Source organism: Raphanus sativus, unplaced genomic scaffold, assembly GCF_000801105.2.
Source record: "Raphanus sativus cultivar WK10039 unplaced genomic scaffold, ASM80110v3 Scaffold1493, whole genome shotgun sequence".
Taxonomy (NCBI): Eukaryota; Viridiplantae; Streptophyta; class Magnoliopsida; order Brassicales; family Brassicaceae; genus Raphanus; species Raphanus sativus.
Window position 1 is genome coordinate 1 of NW_026616803.1, and position 21,724 is coordinate 21,724.

At 34.7% G+C, this 21,724-nt stretch overlaps 2 protein-coding genes, 1 long non-coding RNA gene and 1 pseudogene across 4 annotated transcripts; 1 reads left to right on the plus strand and 3 right to left on the minus strand.

Moving 5' to 3' along the window:
- Window positions 1-2,236: 2,236 nt before the first annotated feature.
- LOC108818036 (calmodulin-binding transcription activator 4) lies at window positions 2,237-7,519 on the minus strand. 2 transcript variants are annotated; one of them, XM_018590884.2, is made up of 13 exons: window positions 7,220-7,519; window positions 7,008-7,133; window positions 6,801-6,916; window positions 6,628-6,716; window positions 6,490-6,544; window positions 5,750-6,407; window positions 5,531-5,619; window positions 5,319-5,406; window positions 5,039-5,253; window positions 4,315-4,931; window positions 3,326-3,863; window positions 2,796-3,092; window positions 2,237-2,713 (listed from the first exon to the last, which is right to left on the minus strand). In XM_018590884.2, exons 1-13 carry the CDS (start codon window positions 7,227-7,229, stop codon window positions 2,588-2,590), a joined length of 3,024 nt encoding a protein of 1,007 aa, XP_018446386.2. In that variant the 5' UTR covers window positions 7,230-7,519; the 3' UTR covers window positions 2,237-2,587. The 2 variants fall into 2 exon arrangements, with proteins under 2 accessions (XP_018446386.2, XP_018446387.2); XM_018590885.2 differs by having other exon boundaries at window positions 5,319-5,403; window positions 7,220-7,518.
- On the plus strand, window positions 7,013-7,825 carry LOC130504319 (uncharacterized). Its single transcript, XR_008941228.1, has 3 exons — window positions 7,013-7,153; window positions 7,454-7,505; window positions 7,636-7,825. It is a non-coding gene; the product is annotated as an uncharacterized LOC130504319 (long non-coding RNA).
- Window positions 7,826-14,966: 7,141 nt separating this feature from the next.
- On the minus strand, window positions 14,967-17,612 carry LOC130504318 (probable DNA primase large subunit; annotated as a pseudogene).
- Window positions 17,613-18,615: 1,003 nt separating this feature from the next.
- LOC108814472 (ranBP2-type zinc finger protein At1g67325) lies at window positions 18,616-21,618 on the minus strand. The gene is made up of 10 exons (XM_018587053.2): window positions 21,462-21,618; window positions 21,196-21,241; window positions 21,006-21,121; window positions 20,183-20,456; window positions 19,968-20,050; window positions 19,815-19,860; window positions 19,589-19,698; window positions 19,366-19,393; window positions 19,130-19,284; window positions 18,616-18,923 (listed from the first exon to the last, which is right to left on the minus strand). Exons 1-10 carry the CDS (start codon window positions 21,468-21,470, stop codon window positions 18,921-18,923), a joined length of 870 nt encoding a protein of 289 aa, XP_018442555.2. The 5' UTR covers window positions 21,471-21,618; the 3' UTR covers window positions 18,616-18,920.
- Window positions 21,619-21,724: the final 106 nt, after the last annotated feature.

Below are 21,724 nucleotides of genomic sequence, written 5' to 3' on the forward strand. Positions count from 1 at the left end.
ATAAGCGTCCAATTCTCACACCAAGACAAAAAGATCAAGAGCCAAAAGTTGATTTTGGGTCTAATCTAGAAACATGTTGTTCAAAAAAAAGTCTAATCTAGAAACATTGTTTCTTCCTCTCGCTTAATTACAGTATAACTTTTTAAGCTAGGGTTTACAATTGTTTATAGGGTTTCCAGTTGCAGATCCTATACTAGTTTAATGAGCATATATATCGGGAATTAACCTCAAACTCTACTAGTTTTAGTATCATCTTAGAATATACTTTTACTACGTATACATATACAAATAGGTACCTTCATATGAAGTATTGGCAGCAATATCTAATGGTCCAGAAATAACCACAGAAAACGACCTGTGAAGAGATTCTATTTCCATGATAAAGACCAGGCTTTTAAGAGTCATGATTCAAAGATGAATGTACAGTTGTTTTCTTGTCCGGGTCTCATATAAGATCTTTTTTTTTCTTTTTTCTTTTTAATCTGCTAGTCTTTTGTCCAGATATACTTAATTTATGTAAATGGTTACTAATTATTCCTACTTGGCTACTTGCCATGAAATAAAGTTTTCAACTCTTTTATTTTGGGTGAAATTTTTTTATTTTATGAAGGAAGATATTTATTTAGGGTGAACGTTATGATCCGGAAGAAATTGTACTCTGTATATAACATAAAAACATATTCCCCTTTTTAGGGTTTTGTCAAAAGAAAAAGGACCATTAATGTGACCTGAGTTGGTTCCCCCGTACAGTTTCATTAACAGTGTGAAAGGATTTGTCGTTTTCAAATGTTCATTTTCACGTCTCTAGCCATTAATCAAGGGTTGTTCTTTTTTTTTTTTAAGTGGACACAACACAACTACATAATGCAAAATAGCAAAAAGATATTATGCTTAAGCAAAATATCAGTTTTAAAAGTTACCATAAATACAATTTTAAAGGGATAAATTTGATCATTTTCTTCAAAAATGAAAATAAAAATATAAGTTGAATATTTAAATACTTGAGGATTTACAGAATTATATATGATTTTTTAAAAAGATATGTTAAAAATTTAGGTTTGAGATGAGTTAATTACCGTTTCTTTTTTAACCGAGATATTTAAGTGTTTGAGATTTAAGGTTTAGTTTTAAGATTAGAAATCTAATTTATTAAAATAGAAGTTATAACAATTTTTTCATGTGTGATTTTTTTTTTTAAAAATAGATCTTTACCAAAAAGTTATGTTTCACTTATTTCTAATTAATATTTTCTAGTTTACTGTTATAACGACTTATACCGTTAACAAATATCATTTCTAATCATTAATGAATCTCACATACACGATCTTTGCATGTCTATTTCAAATATATAAATGTATATATATATATATACATATATATATATCAAACTTAATTTATTTTTAATAATATTCACTCTTGAACCGGTTCACTTTATATATTTAACAAACAAAGAAAGCATTTAATTAAATTGGTTCTGACCATCATTTCTGACATATGATAGATTGATAATTCAACCTATTCGGTTTAAATACTAAATAAACCACTATTCAGCCGGTTCATTTTATCCAGTAAATAAAATTAACAAAATCAGCTTTGAACAGTACTTGAGATGTAATAGCATTCACCTTTCTAGGTACTTTCATAAATCATAAATTATAGTTAAGAACCAAGTATATATTATGCCTATATCAAAAGATGACTAATGTTTATTTTGTCGACAAAAAAAAAAAAAAAAGACTAATGTTTATTTTTAAAAGGCTTTTTAAACCTTTTGGTTGCAATATTCGAAAAATCTCAACAATATTTTAGTCATCTTGTTTTTTTCAGAATGGGACAAGTTCAGTCATCTCTGCTCCTTCTTTTTCATTATTTTTATCTTTCGAGTTTTCAATAGTCGGGCGGATCTATTTACAAAAAGGAACCCACACACACCTTTCTAAATTTTTTTATATGTAAACACTACGATCCCTCCATGGTTAACTCCTCGGGCTATAACCTATTTGGATCAGTTTAATAAATATGGAGTTCAATGCCAAACAAAAGAAAAGGAAGAGCATTGATGTAGAGTTCAAAAGTCACTGTGGTACTCATGCATTGTAAAATTATGAATTATGAAGCAGACCTTAAATAGCCACTGAGTAGGCTCCGCACAGAAGAGCGAGTGCTGCAGCAGGTATGGTTGACACCCAGAAACAGACGCCACCTGAGTAAACATAAAGACATAGATGACCATAACTTCGTAAAACATGCTTTCAGTGATTTGATTCTACTAAAGATTATGATAGATTCTGCAAAGATGGACTTTTTTTTGCATCAGTCACAGGAACTTGTATTACAAGCAAATTTCTTTTGTGTTTACTTCGTTTTTTTTTTCCTTGTACAAAAAGAAACAATGCTTCCAAATTTGTATCAAAGTTGGCCACAATAGAGATCACTTACAGTCGCTCACTACTAATAACAGCTTCTTCCCTTTTCTCATTGCAATTCTATAAAACTACTCCCACTCTTGAAACTTTACAAATCTACAGACTTAATTATTAAAATATCTAAATCCCCATTTATCCTTGTTCTTGCATGGCTTTCCCTCTCAAGGCAGTGCAAACAAATTGTCATATTCCATATCAGCTATGTCGAATAACGCATCATCATCATCATCCTCATAACCACCACCACTTCCACCTGTTCCTAATGTCTCTGTTTTCCCAAGCTCAGCCTTTAAAAAAAAAGATTCACTCAAGAAAGAAACACCTCAAAAACATATACTAACTTGATCTATCTTGCAAAGTTACTCTTACCTTTTTTTTACAGTATCCCGTGAGCACACGGTGGTATTGCTGGCGAGACTCTTGAGAACGAGTCATAGACAAAACACGAGAGAAAGCCTCGTTCACTGCACCATCTACTTTCTGCTTACGAAACACTCTCAGAATGTCCTCATCTTCGCTCTCCTCTCCTCCACTTTCTACGTCTTGCCTGAACCCTTTTAGTCCAACACCTTTCCTTCTCCACCTCAGTATTACCTTATCTAGAACTCCTACCGCCCAGCAAATCACCTTATACTGCTTCCTCGTTTGGTAACCTCGAACATGCGCCTGCCACATATAGTAAGGTGATGAAAAACAACTATATTCACCTTCCCACTTCGAACATGTGACAAAACTAATATTATATATTGTGGTCTGGGGCCTAGTTGGCATCGCCAGGGACAGAGGACCGACACGTGGCAACACGTGACTAGTCTGGACATCTTATGTGGAGTCAGAATACCTCTGTATAATGCAAAAAAAAACTATATTGATCTTAGTGAAGGTGTTAAGTAACATACCTGTATTATGACAGCTTTCTCGCGCTTTGTCAGAAACTCTTTTCGACCTTTATAGCCACGGTACTTCTTCTGGATAGACAAAGCTGCTGAATGGTAGTTCCTTGCATTTGGGCTCGACATGTCTGCGTAGATCCCGTACTCTTTCCAGAAAGTATGCCTAGCAGCTTCTCTTTGTTGTCGCTTTCTGAATGAATGTGCACGAAATGCTGCTTGGATTCTCTCTGCTGCTTGAGCTGCGTTTTTCAACGCAGCCAGTGATTGTGGATCGTTATTAACGGGATGACCTCTTCCCGCGATGGAGTTCACTGTTTTCTCTGCTTTCGCTTGAGCAGTGTTTTTAGAATCTTCGGTTTCTTCGAGTGTGAGAGACGAGAGATGGTCTGTTAACGCCACCTCTGATAGATAACCTGCAAGGCCCTTGTGGCCATTAGAGGCAGCTATCGAAGCTGGAGTTTTACCGATTGGGTCTTGCGTATTGGGATCAGTCACTGCCCCAGGTGATGCCCCTGAAGCTATAAGGGCAGACACCATTTTTTCACTGCCACAACAAAAGACAACACTGTCGGTTAGTACATTCAGTTGAAGCTATTGTCTACAAATGAAACGGTTGAAGCTAGACGGTGCTCTCTAGGACTGCAGTTTTTAACCGAACCGAACCGAAATTTCGGTTAGTTTGATTCCATTCGGCAGGTTTATAGAAAAACTTCAGCTTCTTGATTCAGTAATCGGTTAGTTCGGTTTAAAAAGTATTAACCAAATTCCAACCAAACTAACCAAAATTTTAAACCAAAATTACCCAAATTTAATAGAATATTTAACTGAAATATAATCGAAACCAAAACTTCGGTTAGTTTTGGTAAAAACTTAAAAAACCGAAACACCCGAATACTGAACCGAACTTTTTTCGGTTCAATTCAGCAATATTTTGGTCGAACCAAACTAAACCGAACTACCGAAACCCGCAGGCCTAGTGCTCTCTATAGGCTCACCTTCCAAGTTGTGCAGCCCAATGAAGAGCACTCCATCCCTTACTATCACGAAAATCAACATTAACACCATGACCAAGAATTGGAGAGAGTGCCCAATCGAAGCCAAGGCCTGCCACCATATGAATAATGCCTTGTTCTTGCTTTGACAAAGAACAACAAGATGCTTGGTCTTTATCTTGGGATCTTGAAGACAGCCACGAATCCAGCTTGTCTTTAAGCAGTTCCTGTAGAAGCCAGTCAACAACAGTACCTGATGACGTTGCAGTGCCATCTCGAATGAGACGGCTCCACTCATCATCAGTGCTTGGCTCCAGGTTGGTTTTTCTATCCGACAGAAGTGTCTGCACAAACTCTACAAGTAATGAAAGCTCACCAGGACTGCTCCTAGGGATAGATTTGTCATCAGGCTTATCGCGATACTCAAATTCCTTTATTTGACTACAAGAGAGTCCATCTCCACAAGTAATGCATAGATTCACTTTGCCAGGACCACATGGAGGGGTTTGGCACCGAATAACACCTTCCTTGATGATCTCAAAAGGAACTTGATCATTTCCAAACATGCAAGCCCATGTAGATTCTGTTGGATCACAGAGAAATGATCCTATGATTATCACCTGCATTGTCCAAAATGAAAAATCTAATTAAATCACCAACTCTTTCTTCTAACCAATAACATATAAAAGGTAGATTTATACATTCCCACATAGGTGTCAGAGTATACCTTTGTAGTTTCAGTTGCATAGCCCCACTCTGGTGATATGTCCTCGATGGTAAACTTTTGCTTATATGCAACTGTGTGATTCATTTCTTGCTCGGTTTGCCCTTCTTCATTCATCATTCTACTGTATTCACCGTTATTCTCTGGAGCTCCCATCTCAGAATAGCAAGCAGGAAGTTGCAAAGAAGAACCAAGTTCTTGAGGCAACAACAATGTAGCTGAAATTTGAGACAACTATCAGCACTGACCGACGTCAAACCAGGGTATAAAGCAGATGACATACCTTGGTCAATTTGGTTGCTATAAGTCCAGTTAGAATCTCCCTGCACTCCAGGTAGCAAACCTGTCCTTGGACTTAGTGTGCTTCCCTGCTTTTAACAAAAAGTACATAAATAAACTTTTACTTCTTAGTTTGAAAAAGCTACTATTAAGATTCCTAGTGTGTTTTTTATTTCTGCAAACTAAACATTTCATTTAATTATATGAGTGAATTACCTCAGAGTTAAGAGCTGTAGAAGCCCCAAATGCCTCCAGCACATCTTTCCAAGATCCAGACTTTTGATCGCCACTCCCTCCACTACCACCTGTGTGACAAGAAAGGTTTTTCACTCTTCCTAATAACCTTCTTCAGACTATAAGGGGGCTTTGCTGAAGCTATAAAGTCTGCTACAGAGAGAGGAAATAGAAAAATATTGAAAACCAACTTTGGCCTACCTGAATCGTTATTTACAAGCATGAGACTGTTGGGATGATGATATTCAACTCCAAAATACCCTCCGTTAGATCTATCTAGTCTGTTACTCTCCGGTCTCTGGTGTCCAGCTGCTGGTTGAGCAAGGTGACTCATGTCTTTAACGTACTCTAAAGACAGGAGACTATCCAAACTTTCATTTTGACTGTACAGTGGTGGTGGTGGAACAACATTATCATATTGGGGTCCAACATACCCTGCGCAACATCTCCTTAGTTTGCTGCTACTCTCTGGTCTCTGATGTACAGTAGCTGGTGGAACCCGGTGATCAGTATCCGTACTAAAGTCTAGAAGGTCGAGACCATCCAAACTTTCTACTGGATCTGTAGCATTAACTAAAATGTCATCATCAAGACTCAGCTGTTCCTCAAGCCTCCTAAAAGCCTCCCTGTTTTCAATCTCATAAGAACTCCCACTCCCCTCCTCACCTCCAGAGTTACTACTATTAAAGACAACGCCAGAGTTAGCCTCTGCAATGCCCAGCGAAGTAGATGACTGCTGCTGCTGTTGTATGTCAGTAGAAGATTCACCAATGTGGTGGTGGTGATTGTAGCTTGGGGATGAAAAGAGAGTGGTGGGATTCAGTGAAAACTGTAAAACGGTTCCACTACTTTGCCTTCCCTGAAAAGTTAAAAAGCCAATTATAACATCATGCAATAAAACTGCAAATTTAATTATTACAGTGCTTATAGGAGAAAGTCACCTCGTTTCCGTCACTCACATCCCTGTAATGAACAAGGACAATATGGTCGTATTCCCTGATATACAAAAAAAAGGATAATAACATTTAATTGTTAAGTATACACAACAAGTTAGAAAGCATAGAGTATACATGACTCACAGATCAAGCATCCAGAAGATACGCCTCTGGAAAGAAGGGTCATGCTCTCCATGTGCATAATAACAATTCAAAGCCTCCACATTACCCACCTGTTTCACATAAAAAAAGAGTCATTAACAACCCTTTAAAGATTCCACAACTAGTCTTTGATATTATGGTTAAACAAACAAAACCTTAAGACGTTCATGAGCTTCAGCAATAGCTCTACCATCCCTCTTTTTCCTCCATTGATGACCATCTTTACGGAAGAATTTAAGAACCCTTTTATTGAAAAGATACAAAGATCCACCTGATGATGAGACAGGAAAAAAAGCAGCCAGACCTCAGCATCTCAAAAAAAAAAAAAAAAAAACCAGTTGAGAACCAAAAGTCAAACTTACTAGTAGGCTTGTGAGGAGCCTTGTGAGTCAACTCATATCTCTCATGATTCTTCAGAATGAAGTACACCTCAGGAGGTTTCAACCAACGGGTCTTAGCTTCTTGGGACAGAGTACTAATCTCGTATTCTAAATTAAACGACAAAAAGGTAAAAAGAGTCAGCCTTTAGTCATCCAAGTACACTTTTCTTTTTTTTTGGGTTCAGAAAACTCACCGGATTGCATAGCGAGTTGAGAGGATTGTTGATCAATCCAACTTGGTCTCTGTTCTTAGGCTGTTCTCTATTATTGGTAGAGATAAAAAGATCGCAAATAAGAGACAGAGAGGAGTCTCGGTAGAGAGAGTATGAGCGAGATAAAAGATCTTTTTATAACAAAAAGAAAAAAAAAGAACAAAGGTGGTGTAAAAGTTTGACTATGGACTGACGACCATGATTGTTTTGAAACAGCAAGAGGAGGTTTCCGACAACAGCCACGGCACGAAGATGGATGCTATGCCAGGTAATTATGATCATGTGTGACGATACCCATATTATTAAGGCGATATTATTGGTCCATGAATAACCACGTGTGAATACTTTGAAATTAATTAATCCTGTTACATGTCGTTGTCTCACTCGGACACTCGCAGTCGCAGCTGCAAGGAGTTATAGAGAAATTACGGAATCGGCCCGGGTCTCGTTTCACACTTTGATAATGTAGATTGTAGAGGTATCAATCGGGCTACCCGATCCAAAACCCGCGATATCCATTAATATTTAAGTCATGGCTGATTTGTTAGCAAAAACTGAAATTATAAGTTAACTGCGATTCTAATAATATAAACGGTACGGAATTAGAGTGCACTACAGTGCAGTAGTTATAATATTATATTTTATCATTTTTATGATTTTAAAACATTTAATTTTTCATGGAAAATCAGCTTTAACTTTTTATCTTTCCATATAAAATTAGTTTACTTTTTCCAGAAAAGTATTTTTCATATATTCTAAAATTATATTATGAAGAATCAAATCTAATAATATTTAAATAATCAAATATAAATTAAAAATAACATACTAAGAAAGCAATTTTTGTCTTAAATGCAGTCAAACGTAGAAAATACACATTTATCAATTTATACTGTAGCTCTTGTAATAATCAAATAGTAGAATACATTCACATCTTTCATATTTGATTTGCTATAGTTTAGATCAGAAATATTAAAATATCTCAAAATCGCAAATGACTCATACTACATGATACATTTTAAACTAACAAATAAAGTTTCCAAATTCTATGAGCTGGCTCTATCTCCAAACAAATTTAAATCCAAACCAAAATATTTAAACCTCAAGTAGATTTAGTCTGAAAATTTATTTTTGGACTTAATAAGTCCGGCAATTTATAAAGTTCGACAGTTTCAGGTTTTGGACATTACATTATTCGGACCGAAAATCTGAATTGAAACTTATCTTACAGAAATAGTTAACCGCATTTGAAAGATCTAGATTCGATAAAAACTGATCTGATTAGATCAAAATCTGGTAAGAATCAATTATAATCCAGCTCAAAGCCTTAAATTCTCATAATTATTATTTCATTCATATTTTCTCTATTTTTATTTATGATCTAGTCATCGTATTTTTTTATTTCTAAGCTTCTTTTTTAGTATCAGATGATTATGGGCCAAATTTCATAATCCTCTCAAATTCTAAATCAAAACATATAATATTATTTTCGTCCTAATGGTTTCTTGAACTTGAGAATTCATCCTTGAACTGGGAACCGTTCAGCTAAGTTAATAATTTCTGGTTTATAAGTTTCTTCCTTTTTTTTTCAAGTACTATAAAACTTTAAATATTAAAATTATAATGAAAATATATAACATCAATTATTTTGGTATTATTGTAATATTTAAGAATTTTTAATAAGAATTGACCAAAATGATAATTTTTTCTGATGTTCATAAATATCAACTATTTAGAAACGAGCTGATTTGAAAGTGAATGAACAAATATGAAACTGGATTCAAATTTTATGAATATTTATATAGGTGCAAAATTCATCTATTATGGTAAATATTTATATTTAATATTCTTTTGTGATCAATAACTTTTTGCCGACGTCTCATTGAGAAAATAAGGATGATATTTGGATGTTTCAATATATTTAGTTTTCAAATTTATTTTTTGAATATAGATTCTGAAGAAAACAAATTCTGTCCAGTAGAGAGAAAAGAGAAAAGAGAAAACAAACAAGAATGTCCTAATTAAAATACATTTCCATGACTTCTTTTATGAAAATAATTAATCCATTATGATTTCTTTGATAGATACAGAAGTGTCATCTTCTTCTTTGTTCTTTTTTTTTTGCTAAAATTCTTCTTTGTTCTTTACGCGGCTTTTCTTGTTATCCAACACGGTGGTTCGGCTAATCCATTATAATTTTTGAAGGTGGAGACTTGACTTCAATAAAACTCCATAGCATGTCGTTATGTAGGCTTTATCAAAATACATAAAGTCAACTTTTCCAATGTCGCCCGACTCCAGTCTCTAATATCATGCATCTTTATTAGTTTCGTAGAGCACCCCCATCGAGGATAAACTAAAAATGAGTATCTAAAATAATAAAATTTTACCTTTCTTTTAAATTAAAATTTTACCTTTTATTAAAACATAACTATCTAACTAAAATTTAATAGTCTTATTAAATACTTTCTTCGTTTTAAATTAATACTTTCTCTGTATCACTTTAAGAAATGCTTAGAGGAAAATTTGTTGTTTCAAAATAGTTGACGTTTTCACTATTCTAGATAGAGTTTAATATCATTTGAATTTTTTGACCAATTATAAAATACTGATTTTTTATTGGTCAAAGTAATTTCATTTATTGAGTTTTTATATGACCAAAATAAATTGTATAGAAGTTTGTATTTTCTTAATCTATGTATAATAAAAACCTTAAATCATTTAAAATGATACATAGAGTATATGTTTTGAGTATTTGACGTTATTAATAAAATACATTAAATTTTAGTATTAAATGTATCATTTTTTGTCTGTAAGCTTTACAGGCTGATATCGGGAAGCAGTTTTTAAGTGGTATATATCCCCTCCACCAGTGTAATTCTCCATTCAGCATAATTATTAACTATAAGCAGTCCAAAATATTATATTAATAAAAATATGTTGAACTGCTTGTGGTTTATTTTATAAAGAGAAATGAAGAACTGCCTGGTGTAGCAAAATATGCTTATTTTCCAGTGTAACTATAATTAATACATAAAATTTAATTTATTAATTTTTATTTTTCGGTTCAGTCTAACTTTTATTCTACTTGATAAACAATTATATAAATTTTTAATCAAGTTTTAAAACTTAACCTAATAAACCTTTAATTATTTTTATTTCAGTTTGACGGATTTGAAATCAATTATTAGTTTGGTTCATCAAATTATAATTATTTTAAAAGCATCCAAAATAGATCTATTTAACTTTATACCCCAAATAAAAGTTGTATATAAGAAAGTGATTTTCTTTTTATATTTTAACTAAAAAATTATATTGATTGTATTTATAAATTATTTTCTACAATTTTTTATTTATTAAAGTAGGTAATATTAATAAAATTTATATATTATTTTAAATTTGTACAATATTTTAAATCGTTTTTATCTAATTTCATAACTCAAACATATTTATAAGATTGTTAGATCCGCTTGATTTACACTTACTTGTCTGCTAGATCCTTAACAATTAAACCATTTTTTCCATTTAGGAACTTGCTATAAAAGAAACAAAAAGGCAGGAGAGCTTTTTCTTACTACCGACACATCCGTGGAAAACACAGAGACCTTTACTAGTCAATGCGGTATTTTACATAGCTTCCCTTGTTTTTCTTATCGTTTTTCTCCCTCCAGTTGTGGTATAGAGATGTTTGGAATTATTTTTTAAATAATTTAAAGTATTTGAACTTCTAAAACTCGACTAATTTCCTAAAACCTGGCCCATCGACAACATGCAAGTCTGGTTGTTTGATTTAGGAGTTACATATTAACGTCACATGGTTACATAAATAAACAAATTTAAATGCTAAATTGTGAACCAGTGGTGGACTCATCAATTATGTTTACCTATGTCATAATATAATTCTTAAAAATTACGTCAAACGTGTCAAATGGGAAATTGAATCGAGGTTTAGGGATGTCAAACCTACACAACAGCCTTTTTTTTTTGTCGGCTGCTCAATGTACTAAATCAAGTGGGATCTAGACGAATTGATTTTCCAGGGAACATTTTCGTCTGCCCGAATCTGATCTATATAGAAAAATATGTATCCTTTCATCCTAACTTCCTTTGCCAAAGCATCCGCACGACCATTCCTACTTCGAGGAATATGACTAAGGGTCACATCCTCAAAGTTATCCTATAGTCGGTGGAATATGTCGATCTCCGTTGCAAAGGTTAGCCATTCTTCCGGGTTTGTGGTCATGTCCACTAGGTCCGAACAGTCTGTTTCAAACCGTATCGATGTGAACCTTCTCTCTCTCATACATGAGATCGCCCAGAGTAGACCGTCCATCTCAGCATGGAGCGCTGAGAGGCTTCTAGTACAAGCCCGTAATCCAGACATCTCATTTCCGATATGATCCTTAAGACTCCACCCTAGCCCACTAACATTACCATTATTGATCCATGATGCATCAATTTGGCATGTAGGGATTCGGGATATCTCGAGAGGCGTTTCTATCGCTGTGATAGGAGGGTCATCCTGATCCTCATCTGTTTGTTCCTTTTCATTTGCTTTCCTCTAGCATTCTGCTTCAAGGGAGGCATGTTGTAGAGTATTCATCAGGGAGACGATTTTCTCATTGAAGAGTTTGTCGTTTTTCGCCTTCCAAATGTACCAACAGATCCATAGGAAGGTATCGAAATTGTGGTCTCGAACTATTGAGTCTTACACAGCAGCCATTTAAACTACTGAGTCTTATACTATTGTACATACAAAACAAATATTTATCATGATTCTACTCAGCTGACTCTTTATGTGGGTATGTCTCAGTTTCGGAACCATTATACTTAGCAACTATCCGAACTCGCGTACCACCTGGCGTTTGTTGGAAATATTGGAATTAAAACTTTTTTTTGGAAATTTAAACTTACATAATCAAAGATCCAGTGTGATACATAGTTTACATATATAGCTTATTAGCTTACAGAAATATAATTATATACATGTTTTTATGTATCTTTTGGGATGAATTTAATTAATGTCTATATGAAGTAATCCAAGCTTATGAGTTAATATATGTTTTATATGCTGCAATATAGTCACGACCGTCAAATAGTATGATGTGAGTTTTGTCAGCTGATTCTGGTGATTAGTGTAAAAGACAAAATGTTTATCCGTTTCATGTTTTTAATTGTTGAAATCTCTCCGTTTTTACTAAATTTGAGAAATAAAAAATCAGATTCTAACTTAACACAAATCGTCAAATCCTCCAACGGATTCAGAGAGAGGACATCAAAAAGCGTCTCTCTCCAACATTTTCAGACATTATTTAACATTTCACGTGCTTTGTCTTCGACAATGAACTGAAATACATCGCTAACATGTACTATAACATTGTAACTACTATAACATTGTAACTCAATTACTGCTAATTATTATTAATTTATTATTAACCTTTTCCAATTCAACGTGATGACCCACCATAAATGTTTTATTCTTTTTTACATCTTCTTTGGCATTATTTGGAATTTTGATACATCATTGAGACATTAATTAGTTACTTACACGATACAAGGAAGGAAACAAAAAAAAAGAACAAATAGTAAGGAACCTAAAGCTTTGATTCATTTACTAGGCCTCAGAAATTAAGGTTTATGGCCGACAGAGGAAAAAATCACACATACCCAGCAGTTCCGTAAAGTTTTGTCCTTGCAGATTTCAACTTTCATGCATAACATCGTTGCATGTGAGCATGACCGACTTTAATTTTATGTGAAGCACGAACCATTTTAAAATATTCACAAAATTTTAACTCTATGTCCAGACAAAATATACACAACAACCCCGAGTTGTGGACAGTGGATAATCAAACAGCTTTTGCATCAACTTCAGTTTTCAACTTTCCACCGTCGTAGGAATATGGATTCATAATCTACTACATTAAACCATACAAGGAGAAGGATTAACCGAATCAGCTGGCGTCTTGGATTTCAAAATCTTCTGATTCTCCTCGAAGTTTTGGTTTGGATGGTTTGCAGCCGGCAACTGCTGTTATCCAGCAATAACAAGATATGCAGGATTGGTGGATTAGAATATCATGTTTTCCACCACAAAATCACATTTTTCCTGTCAACAACAAAATCATTTTACCAAAAAAAAACTACAAAAAATCAGATTTTCCGTTAATTTACAAAATTATGTTTTCCCATCAAACCGCAAAATCACATGTTTAATATATAAAGTTTAACACACGTTTAAGATTTTTCAAAACATATGAAATTATGATAGATGTGAATTTTAAACTTAAGAATAATTTTTAAATGGGCCCGCAGACAATCTAATTGGCATTGTCCAAAATGGATTTAATATAATTTGAGCTAACGGAACACGTCAGGGAACATAGAATTTCTTTCGAAGTAGTTTGAATTAGAAAATTTTGTTGAGTCGGTAATCTTTATTCCAGTTTTTGGTCGATGTTATATAAATTTCATTTAAAGAAAGATTATCAATGAGTTTGATTAGTCAATGCAGTATCGAATATTGGATTTCCATGTTTTTTATCGGTTTTCTTCCTCCGGTTGTATATAGAGAAGTTTAGAAATCTAGGATCCAATGTGATATTTAATTACCTCATCTCACGTGCCGTGTCTTCGATAATTGATTTGAACTGAAATAGTACACTGCTAAATGTCTGTTCTATTCAATCACTGCCACTTATCATATTAACCTTTTTCTATTCAGTGTGATAACCCACCATGTTTTATTCCTTTTTCCATCTTCTCTTGGCTATTATCTTGACTTTTCATACATCACTCAAATCAGGATGGACACGGATCAAATAATATCATAATTTTCAGTATTTATAATATATTTTATATTTAATGGATATTTAATTTTTGATTTGCTAAAAAAAATGCGGATATCTATTTTTAATATCTAAAAAATTACAGATATTAACGAATATTTACAGATATATACGAATATTTCATTCACTTTATTTAAAACAAGAAAAATATAGAAAAAATCTATATGAAATTTTTTAAAGAAAAATATTTTACATAATATATAAAAAATAAATATTAGTGAAACTTTTATGTCTCATAAATTTTAAAAATTATTTAATTTTTTCTATAAAACATTTTCTAGAAAATTGTAATTTTATTTTATATTCCTTTCTTAATCTAATACTTTTACAAGTAATTTATAGTTAAAACTAATAAAATTATATCTTACAATAATAGTTATATAAAATTATATATTTAAAATTCAATATTTAATTGTAGATAGATATATATTCGTGTAAATATCAGAGCGGATATCTAAATCTATAATTTTTAAGATTTACGATTTGATTCGTTTTTAACGGATATTGATTTTTAATATTATTTACTTTGTTTCAAAGATTTATGGATATCTAAATTTTTTGGATCAAATCAAAACAAATAACAAATCGAATCAAAGTTAATATACCCGTCCATTTAGTATGATTATGTCCTTGCAGATTTCATGAATGACATTTGCATATGCGCATAAATGGGGTGACCATCTTTAATTTTTACATAGATGAAGTACGAACCATTTTAAATCACAAAATGAAATCTTGTGTCCAGCAGAATGACCATACACAACCATCCAACTTTCCTACAGTAAGTAAATAGGCTCGTGTGTTTTTCTTATAAAACGATAAATATATAATCAAAAACATCAACTTTAGTTTAAAACTTGGATTCATATGATTTAGCAAAAAAAAAAAAAAAAAATCTTGGATTCATATACTACGGCATTAAACCATACAAGCGAGAAGGATTAAACCGGAGCAGCTGGCGTCTTGGATTTCAAAATCTTCCGACTCTCCTCGAAGTATTGGTTTGGATGGTTGATACCAGTATCACATGATGTACCATAAACAGCTTCAAAGGTCAATGTGCATGCAAGCTTTTATATTGCAAGTCCCACATGCACATAATAAGAAGACCACGTTAGTTTTGCTGAAAAGTCTGAAGAAAAGGATTCATGGTTCAGTGAGATAATTACTTAATAGACTAATCACCTGATAATGTTTGTTCCGCACTTTATCCATTACATCTTCCATTCCACGGGAACTCAATCCCATTCTACCAAGTGCTGCCCTCAGGTATCCTCACTGTCAGTAATCAAGTAGAACGCATGAGATATGCGGGGTTGGTGGATAGACGATATCCTACATGAAAAAATGAAATGCTTTCCTGTTTCTATTACAGAAAGAGAACAGACTCTTCCTAAGTAAACTGACCTGAAATGTCGATAAGGACAGCCATGATGATCCCCAGCACCAGGAGCAGATGAAATGATCTTCTGACAAGCATAAGGGGTATAATCCTGAAATAGCAGTGTAATTTTTGGTATCAGAAGCTTACATGATGAAAACTGATCATTGCAGCTTTCGTTGACATTAAAGAAAGTATATGAAACTGTAAGCATCTTACTGTTCTCTTGCCTTCCTTCCCGTAGTTATGGCGAATGCCATACGCATACTATTTATCAAATCTCTCAGAGCCAACCTAAGAGTAAGAAGGAAAAGATAAATAAGCATATCTAGTAGCTCCATATTGCTTTTAGCTTACTGCACACAAAAGTCTATTGATCACTTCTCCTTATTCTCACTTGCTTGCACACAGAATAACCATGACAAGAGGGTGAGGACCATGGAAAACTAGATTATTATTTTGAGAGAGTTGGTCTAAACTCTAAATAATACACATTAACCTCTAAACAGATAAAACATTTGTGAATCAAGTTACTTTTTTTGAGAACTCTGCTCTCCAAAATGCTAGGGCGTCATCCAGCTTCAGACGCACACCCTGCATGTGTCAATAGACAGCTTCAGAGAGGTACAAATAGAAGTGGATCTAAGCTGCATAATGTCACAATCATATGGGAATAAATTTGACAAGGGGGGTGAGGGATTAAAGAGAAACCTTCAAAAACAGATCCAGTTGCATTCTTCCTCCATGTTTTAGATGGTGGTCTTCTCGAAGCTGTGTGGGTAAATGTTCACATGTTACAGTTGCTTGGAACCAAGATTTGTAAATAATGAAGAACATAAGATTTGAAAGCCCTGAAAGCAACTTACTTTTTCAAATAGATGCCTCATACAAAGTGGAAAGGAACTCTTGGCAACTTGATCAATGTCCTTGAGTGATATGTCAGCGTACTCACTTGACTGTGGAAGCATATCAACAACTTCAAATGATTCCGAATCTATAAATGTATTATAACAAATTATCAAATGACAAATCCTCCCCTGAGAATAATCAGGACCCACGTAGGTTGTAGATAACGCTTCCACTATCTGAATGATGTCAATAGTTAAGGAAACAAGGGACAGGGAGTAAAGCAGTTGATATCAGTCAAAGTGCTTACTGGAGTTAGTCTGTCTTTTCCATGCGCAAACGAATGATTTGATCAGATGATTGAATTCATAGGTTTTGATATTATGACGTATACAAAAAAAAAAGAGACAGCCTTTACCTTGTAGTATACCGCTTCAACTGCAAAGGGAAAGAAAGAAAATAAACTTTCCATTAGAGAAGGTACAAGTCTTGCTGCTAAATAGCTTAGAGTTGAAGGTAAAAAATCATACCGAAATGCCATTTACAACTAGTTTATTGACTGACTCTCCAGAAAAGAAGATAAACAACCAATTATGCCGCTACTAGGCTATGCTAATACTAAAGGACAACATCACTAGATGCAGTTAAGAGACAGAGAAGGGTTGTGCGATTTAATGAGATCATTACTTAGCAGAATGTGAAATTGGACCCGGTGAACGTACGACTTGCCCCAACCGTCCTTTCAAACTCTGAAAATGGTCAAAGATCAATTAACTGGATTTTTGAACAAGTACCAAGAGGAAAGAACATAATACACCACACACAGTCAGTGGGGAACATAATACACAAAAGAGAGAGAGAGAGAGAGAGAGCTTACGATCTGCAGTAAACGAGACGAAGAACGAAATGAGAGATGATATCCTTGTTGTTGAGCATTTCAGAATAATGTCTCATATGTTCTTTCCACAGCGCGTCTATCTACCACTTCATACATCTCCTTATGGTTTCTCCCACGTGCTAATCCATCTGACACCCCTTTCAGCACTGCAATATCAAAATTGATCAAAGATTCTCCTCTTGTTCGATTAGTAAGAAACCTAATTTTGATGGGAAAACCTCGTAGGCGATCTATGGCGAAGAGCACGAACTCTTCTAATCGGACTTCCATCTGAGGAGCTGTAAGATAACGAGGGATCTTGGGGTTTGAAACCACGTCGTTGGAGCCTGTCCTCTTCTTCTGAGATCGTATCACCTCCATTTCTAACTTCTTAGTTACTCTCGGCCGCACTTCAAAGCACACACTGTCGTCTGACGAACCCAAAGAAAGAGAGAAAAAAAAAGAGGTCGAGAAAAGCGCGGGATTTTCCTTGTTGGGCCTATTAATGGGCCTCTAACCGCATATTTTTATTGCCTTTCGAGTTTTAAAGCAACCCCATTAAAATAAAAATGATTTAACAAAATCATCATTCGCAAATGTCTTTGAGAATGATGTTTGCTGCTACGCTATGTTTGGATGGAAATGGAATGGCTAAAGAGTCATGGATGTCCTCAGTTTGCTTCCCGATGGTCATATGTATCATCCACTCAGTTTAGCTCCCTACTCGTACATTTGACGTACTGCTTTTAATGACCATGCTTCTTTTTTTTTCCAAATTTTGACATTTGTTTTGTTTGTTGATATATGTTTACTTGATCTGACTCCATCTCTGTCGTTATTGAATCTCATTGGGTTTGGATTCCTCATCTCGTAGCGTTGGAAATGCTTATATTTGTATTTTCTTTTCCCTTTTTTTTCTTGGTCCAATCCAATTGTATTATTTAAATTTATTGCATGAAAAATGTGACTAGTGAAGATCAGGAAGTGTTAAACTGACTTCAATACACCAAAACCACCTGTAAAGGTAATAACTGTTTTTGATATAAAAAAAGGTAATAACTGTTTGCCTGTTTTTTTTTTTTAATTTTTGAAGAAACATTGAACCTCATTTCTCAAAATTATATTCAACCAACACAGGAAAAAAAAACATCTGTAACTGTAGCCATGGAGAAAGCCTTGTTATTTTGAGAAAATTTACAAATACTAATTATAAAGACTTTCTAAATCAATTACACACAAACAAGTAACATGCTCTTTTCTTTGAACAAATAATTTCTAGATACGTGTCTTATTGTACTCAAGTATATCTGCATAATGTTTGTTTTGCAAGCATTTTATACTATGTTAGTTACTTAATAATCGACCTACAAACCTACTATACTAACAAATTGCAGCCTTAGAAGAATGTCTAATTTTATGAAGATGGTAATAAGGGAAAAATAAAACGACCAGGTGGACTGCAACAATGTATAAACAAAAGTGCCAAACTAAGATCCCAGGATGTAAACAGGGTAGAGACGGAGGTAGCGATAGCAAAGATCCACAACGACCACAAAGTAGATTGAGACATATTAATACAACACAGCTAACCCAAAGAGAGTTAAAGACACAAATGCATAGAAGTAACTTGACGACCGCTGCAACATGGACGACGACCTGACGCAATATTTGACTGGACATTACCGACACCCGCTCGATCAGACACCCTTCTCAACCCCCAAACATGTCTACGACTCACTGGAACAGACCACACATTTTGAAAACACACACCGTTCAGAGATTTTTGACTCTACAGATTGCGTTGATTTTTTTTTTTTCAAAAACAAATAACCAATACTATCACTAGATATAAAATCTACACATACTGTTACATCTGCGAGTTTTCGAGGCAAACAATTAATTAACAAACAGATGTGACTACATAGATACGTTGCATAACAAACCTGATCGTTCTCTTCAGGTGCATAGGAAGGAGAATCGTTCGACTGATCCGCTGGTTTATCAGCTCCACAGTTTTGCCTGTTGCATTTGTTTCTGAACGGATAGTTTATGTTTCCACAGTTGTCACACTTCCAGCTTCCTTCCGGTGCCTTTTGTTCTGATAAACAACACATGCAACTATCTAAGTCTCAAAGTTCCTCAAATAAACCACATTATTTTAGATTTATGAGAGACTTACTGGAGATTTGATCTGAGCTTCCACCTTGCTGCAGTTACAAGATTTAAAAGTCAGAAATTACAACAACAAAAATCCCAAAATTGTCCTTCTACATGATTAAGCTAGCTGTTTGTTTGATAGTTGATACCCAACTTAGCTAGTCAATCCTTATATTTCACATAGATGTATCTGTTCATTTTTTTAACAGGGTCAAACTGAAAAAGAAAAAAAAAACTGCACGAACCTGGGGCCCAGGCTTTGGAGTGTTGCACTTTCTCATGTTACATACAATTCTGAACGAGAAGTTTACATTACCACAATTCGGACATGTCCAATCATTCTCACGAGTTGAATCTGTAAATGAAACACACAAATGAATATATCAAGTTGACTATCACAGTAATATATATATAACTTTTACATCTGACATGTTCTAGAATGGTGAAAAGTATAACCAGACTATCAAATACCTCGCTTTTGTGATTTTTCATCTGGATAGTAACCGGATCTTGGCATCTGCAAAATGGCGCCCACATATTGTTAAAAGTTTCAGCTTTCGGTACAAGTTCAACGACTTATAAGATATTTGCATGAAGAAACAAGAATCTAACTGTTATACATACCATAGCGGCGACAGCAGCAGGACCCATGGCCATCCCAAGGCCATACCTGTTCATGGGTGGTGGAGGCATTCCATACATGCCTCCTGTAATGAAAACACCAACAAACGCACCAGCCAAATTAGACACAGCTAAAATTATGGTTATTTGAAAGACTTTTGAGCCAATTGGGAAACCGCAGAAGAAGGAAAAAACACTGATATAAAGAAAATACATACCACTTCCCATCATAGATCCACCATGGTATGGTGGTGGTGGTCCAGACATATGTAACGGTCTGTAATGAGCTCCAGCAGGAATTCGGCTATTGTAGTTAAAATGATAAGGCGAACCCCCAGAGAAGGGGACGTCATAAGGAGGCATAGACCCGTTAAAGAGAGAGGATCCGTATGGTGACCCGCCCATATATACTGGAGGGGGCCCCCCAGATCCAATATATCTACCTGGCGATGAGAAGCTTTGTGGAGATTGCATATGTCTGGGAGCAGACTTCTGCGACAGGTATACATCAGGTAGTAAAATAATGAGAGAAAACCAAGTTGAAAACTGCTTATAACAGGCATAATCTAGTAGTCTGCATATAGCTACACTTTTCTTAAATGAAATCAAAGTACGAAACCTAGAACCAGTGGATTAGTAAAGAAACTCCAAACTCTCTCTCTCACATGAATTAACAGAACTCAAGAAAATGCATGAACCCTTAATATTTTGCAAATCTCTTGTCAACTTAGAAATTCCAGCAACATCTGCTGGAACTGCAGATGTCACAGAGCTACTACAAACCGACCACAGTGAAATGCAATATATACAGAAGACTAAGGATGAACTTTCACCTCAGTTCTTACTGTTACATACAAACACCTGAAAGTACTTGATGGATGTTTTGTGTATAAATGTGTGTAACAAAGAGACTTCTACCAAGTCTGATTACGAGCATGATACAAATGCTCTAATTCAGCGCCATACTAAAAACTGCTATGCAAAATCAATTCTCAAACTGTTTCAAAGCAGAAAGACATTAACTCAAAAAATGACTTTTACCCCATTGTGATCAGCAGGTCGAGACTGAGTGCAATTACGCATATTGCAGGTAGTCCGGAACGAGAAATTGACATTGCCACAACTGGGACAAGTCCAATCATCTTCTCTGCGTCCCCCTATCCACCCACCCACCAAAAGAATCAATAACAAAACAAAAACATATGTTCACAGTTTATATTCAAACTCGTACCGTCAGTTCTAGCACGCTTGGCTGCTGAAGAGTTTCTGCTGTCTACCTGAAAAAAATAAAGTCAAAATTCACCGATCAAAGGAAGGATCTCTAGAGATTTGATTCACTAATCGCTCAACTGAAATTGAACGATTCGCGATATGGTAATTGTAATCTTTAGGACTGATCTGCAAGAAGCTCAGCTCAGTTTCGATTTCAGTGCTGCTAGATCTGCGATACTATCTATCTCCCAGTATGGGACCAACAAAAGAGGGTGGGAACTGTACCTGAGACATAGCTGGCGGAATAGTCTGCGAAGTAGAGAGAGAGGAGTGGAGAAGGAGGCGGCACGGCGGCGAGACGTTCCTCGGCGATTTAACCTTTGCCCTAAGATTAAACTTGGTCGGGAGGAGCAAAACGAAGTGACATTAGGTACGGGATGGCCTTTTATAACTTAACTAACTTGTTGATTTTCTTTTATTGAAAAAAATATGATGTGGAAAATTACATTAAAATTCATACTAGATAGTGTTTCAAAAAAAAAAAAAAT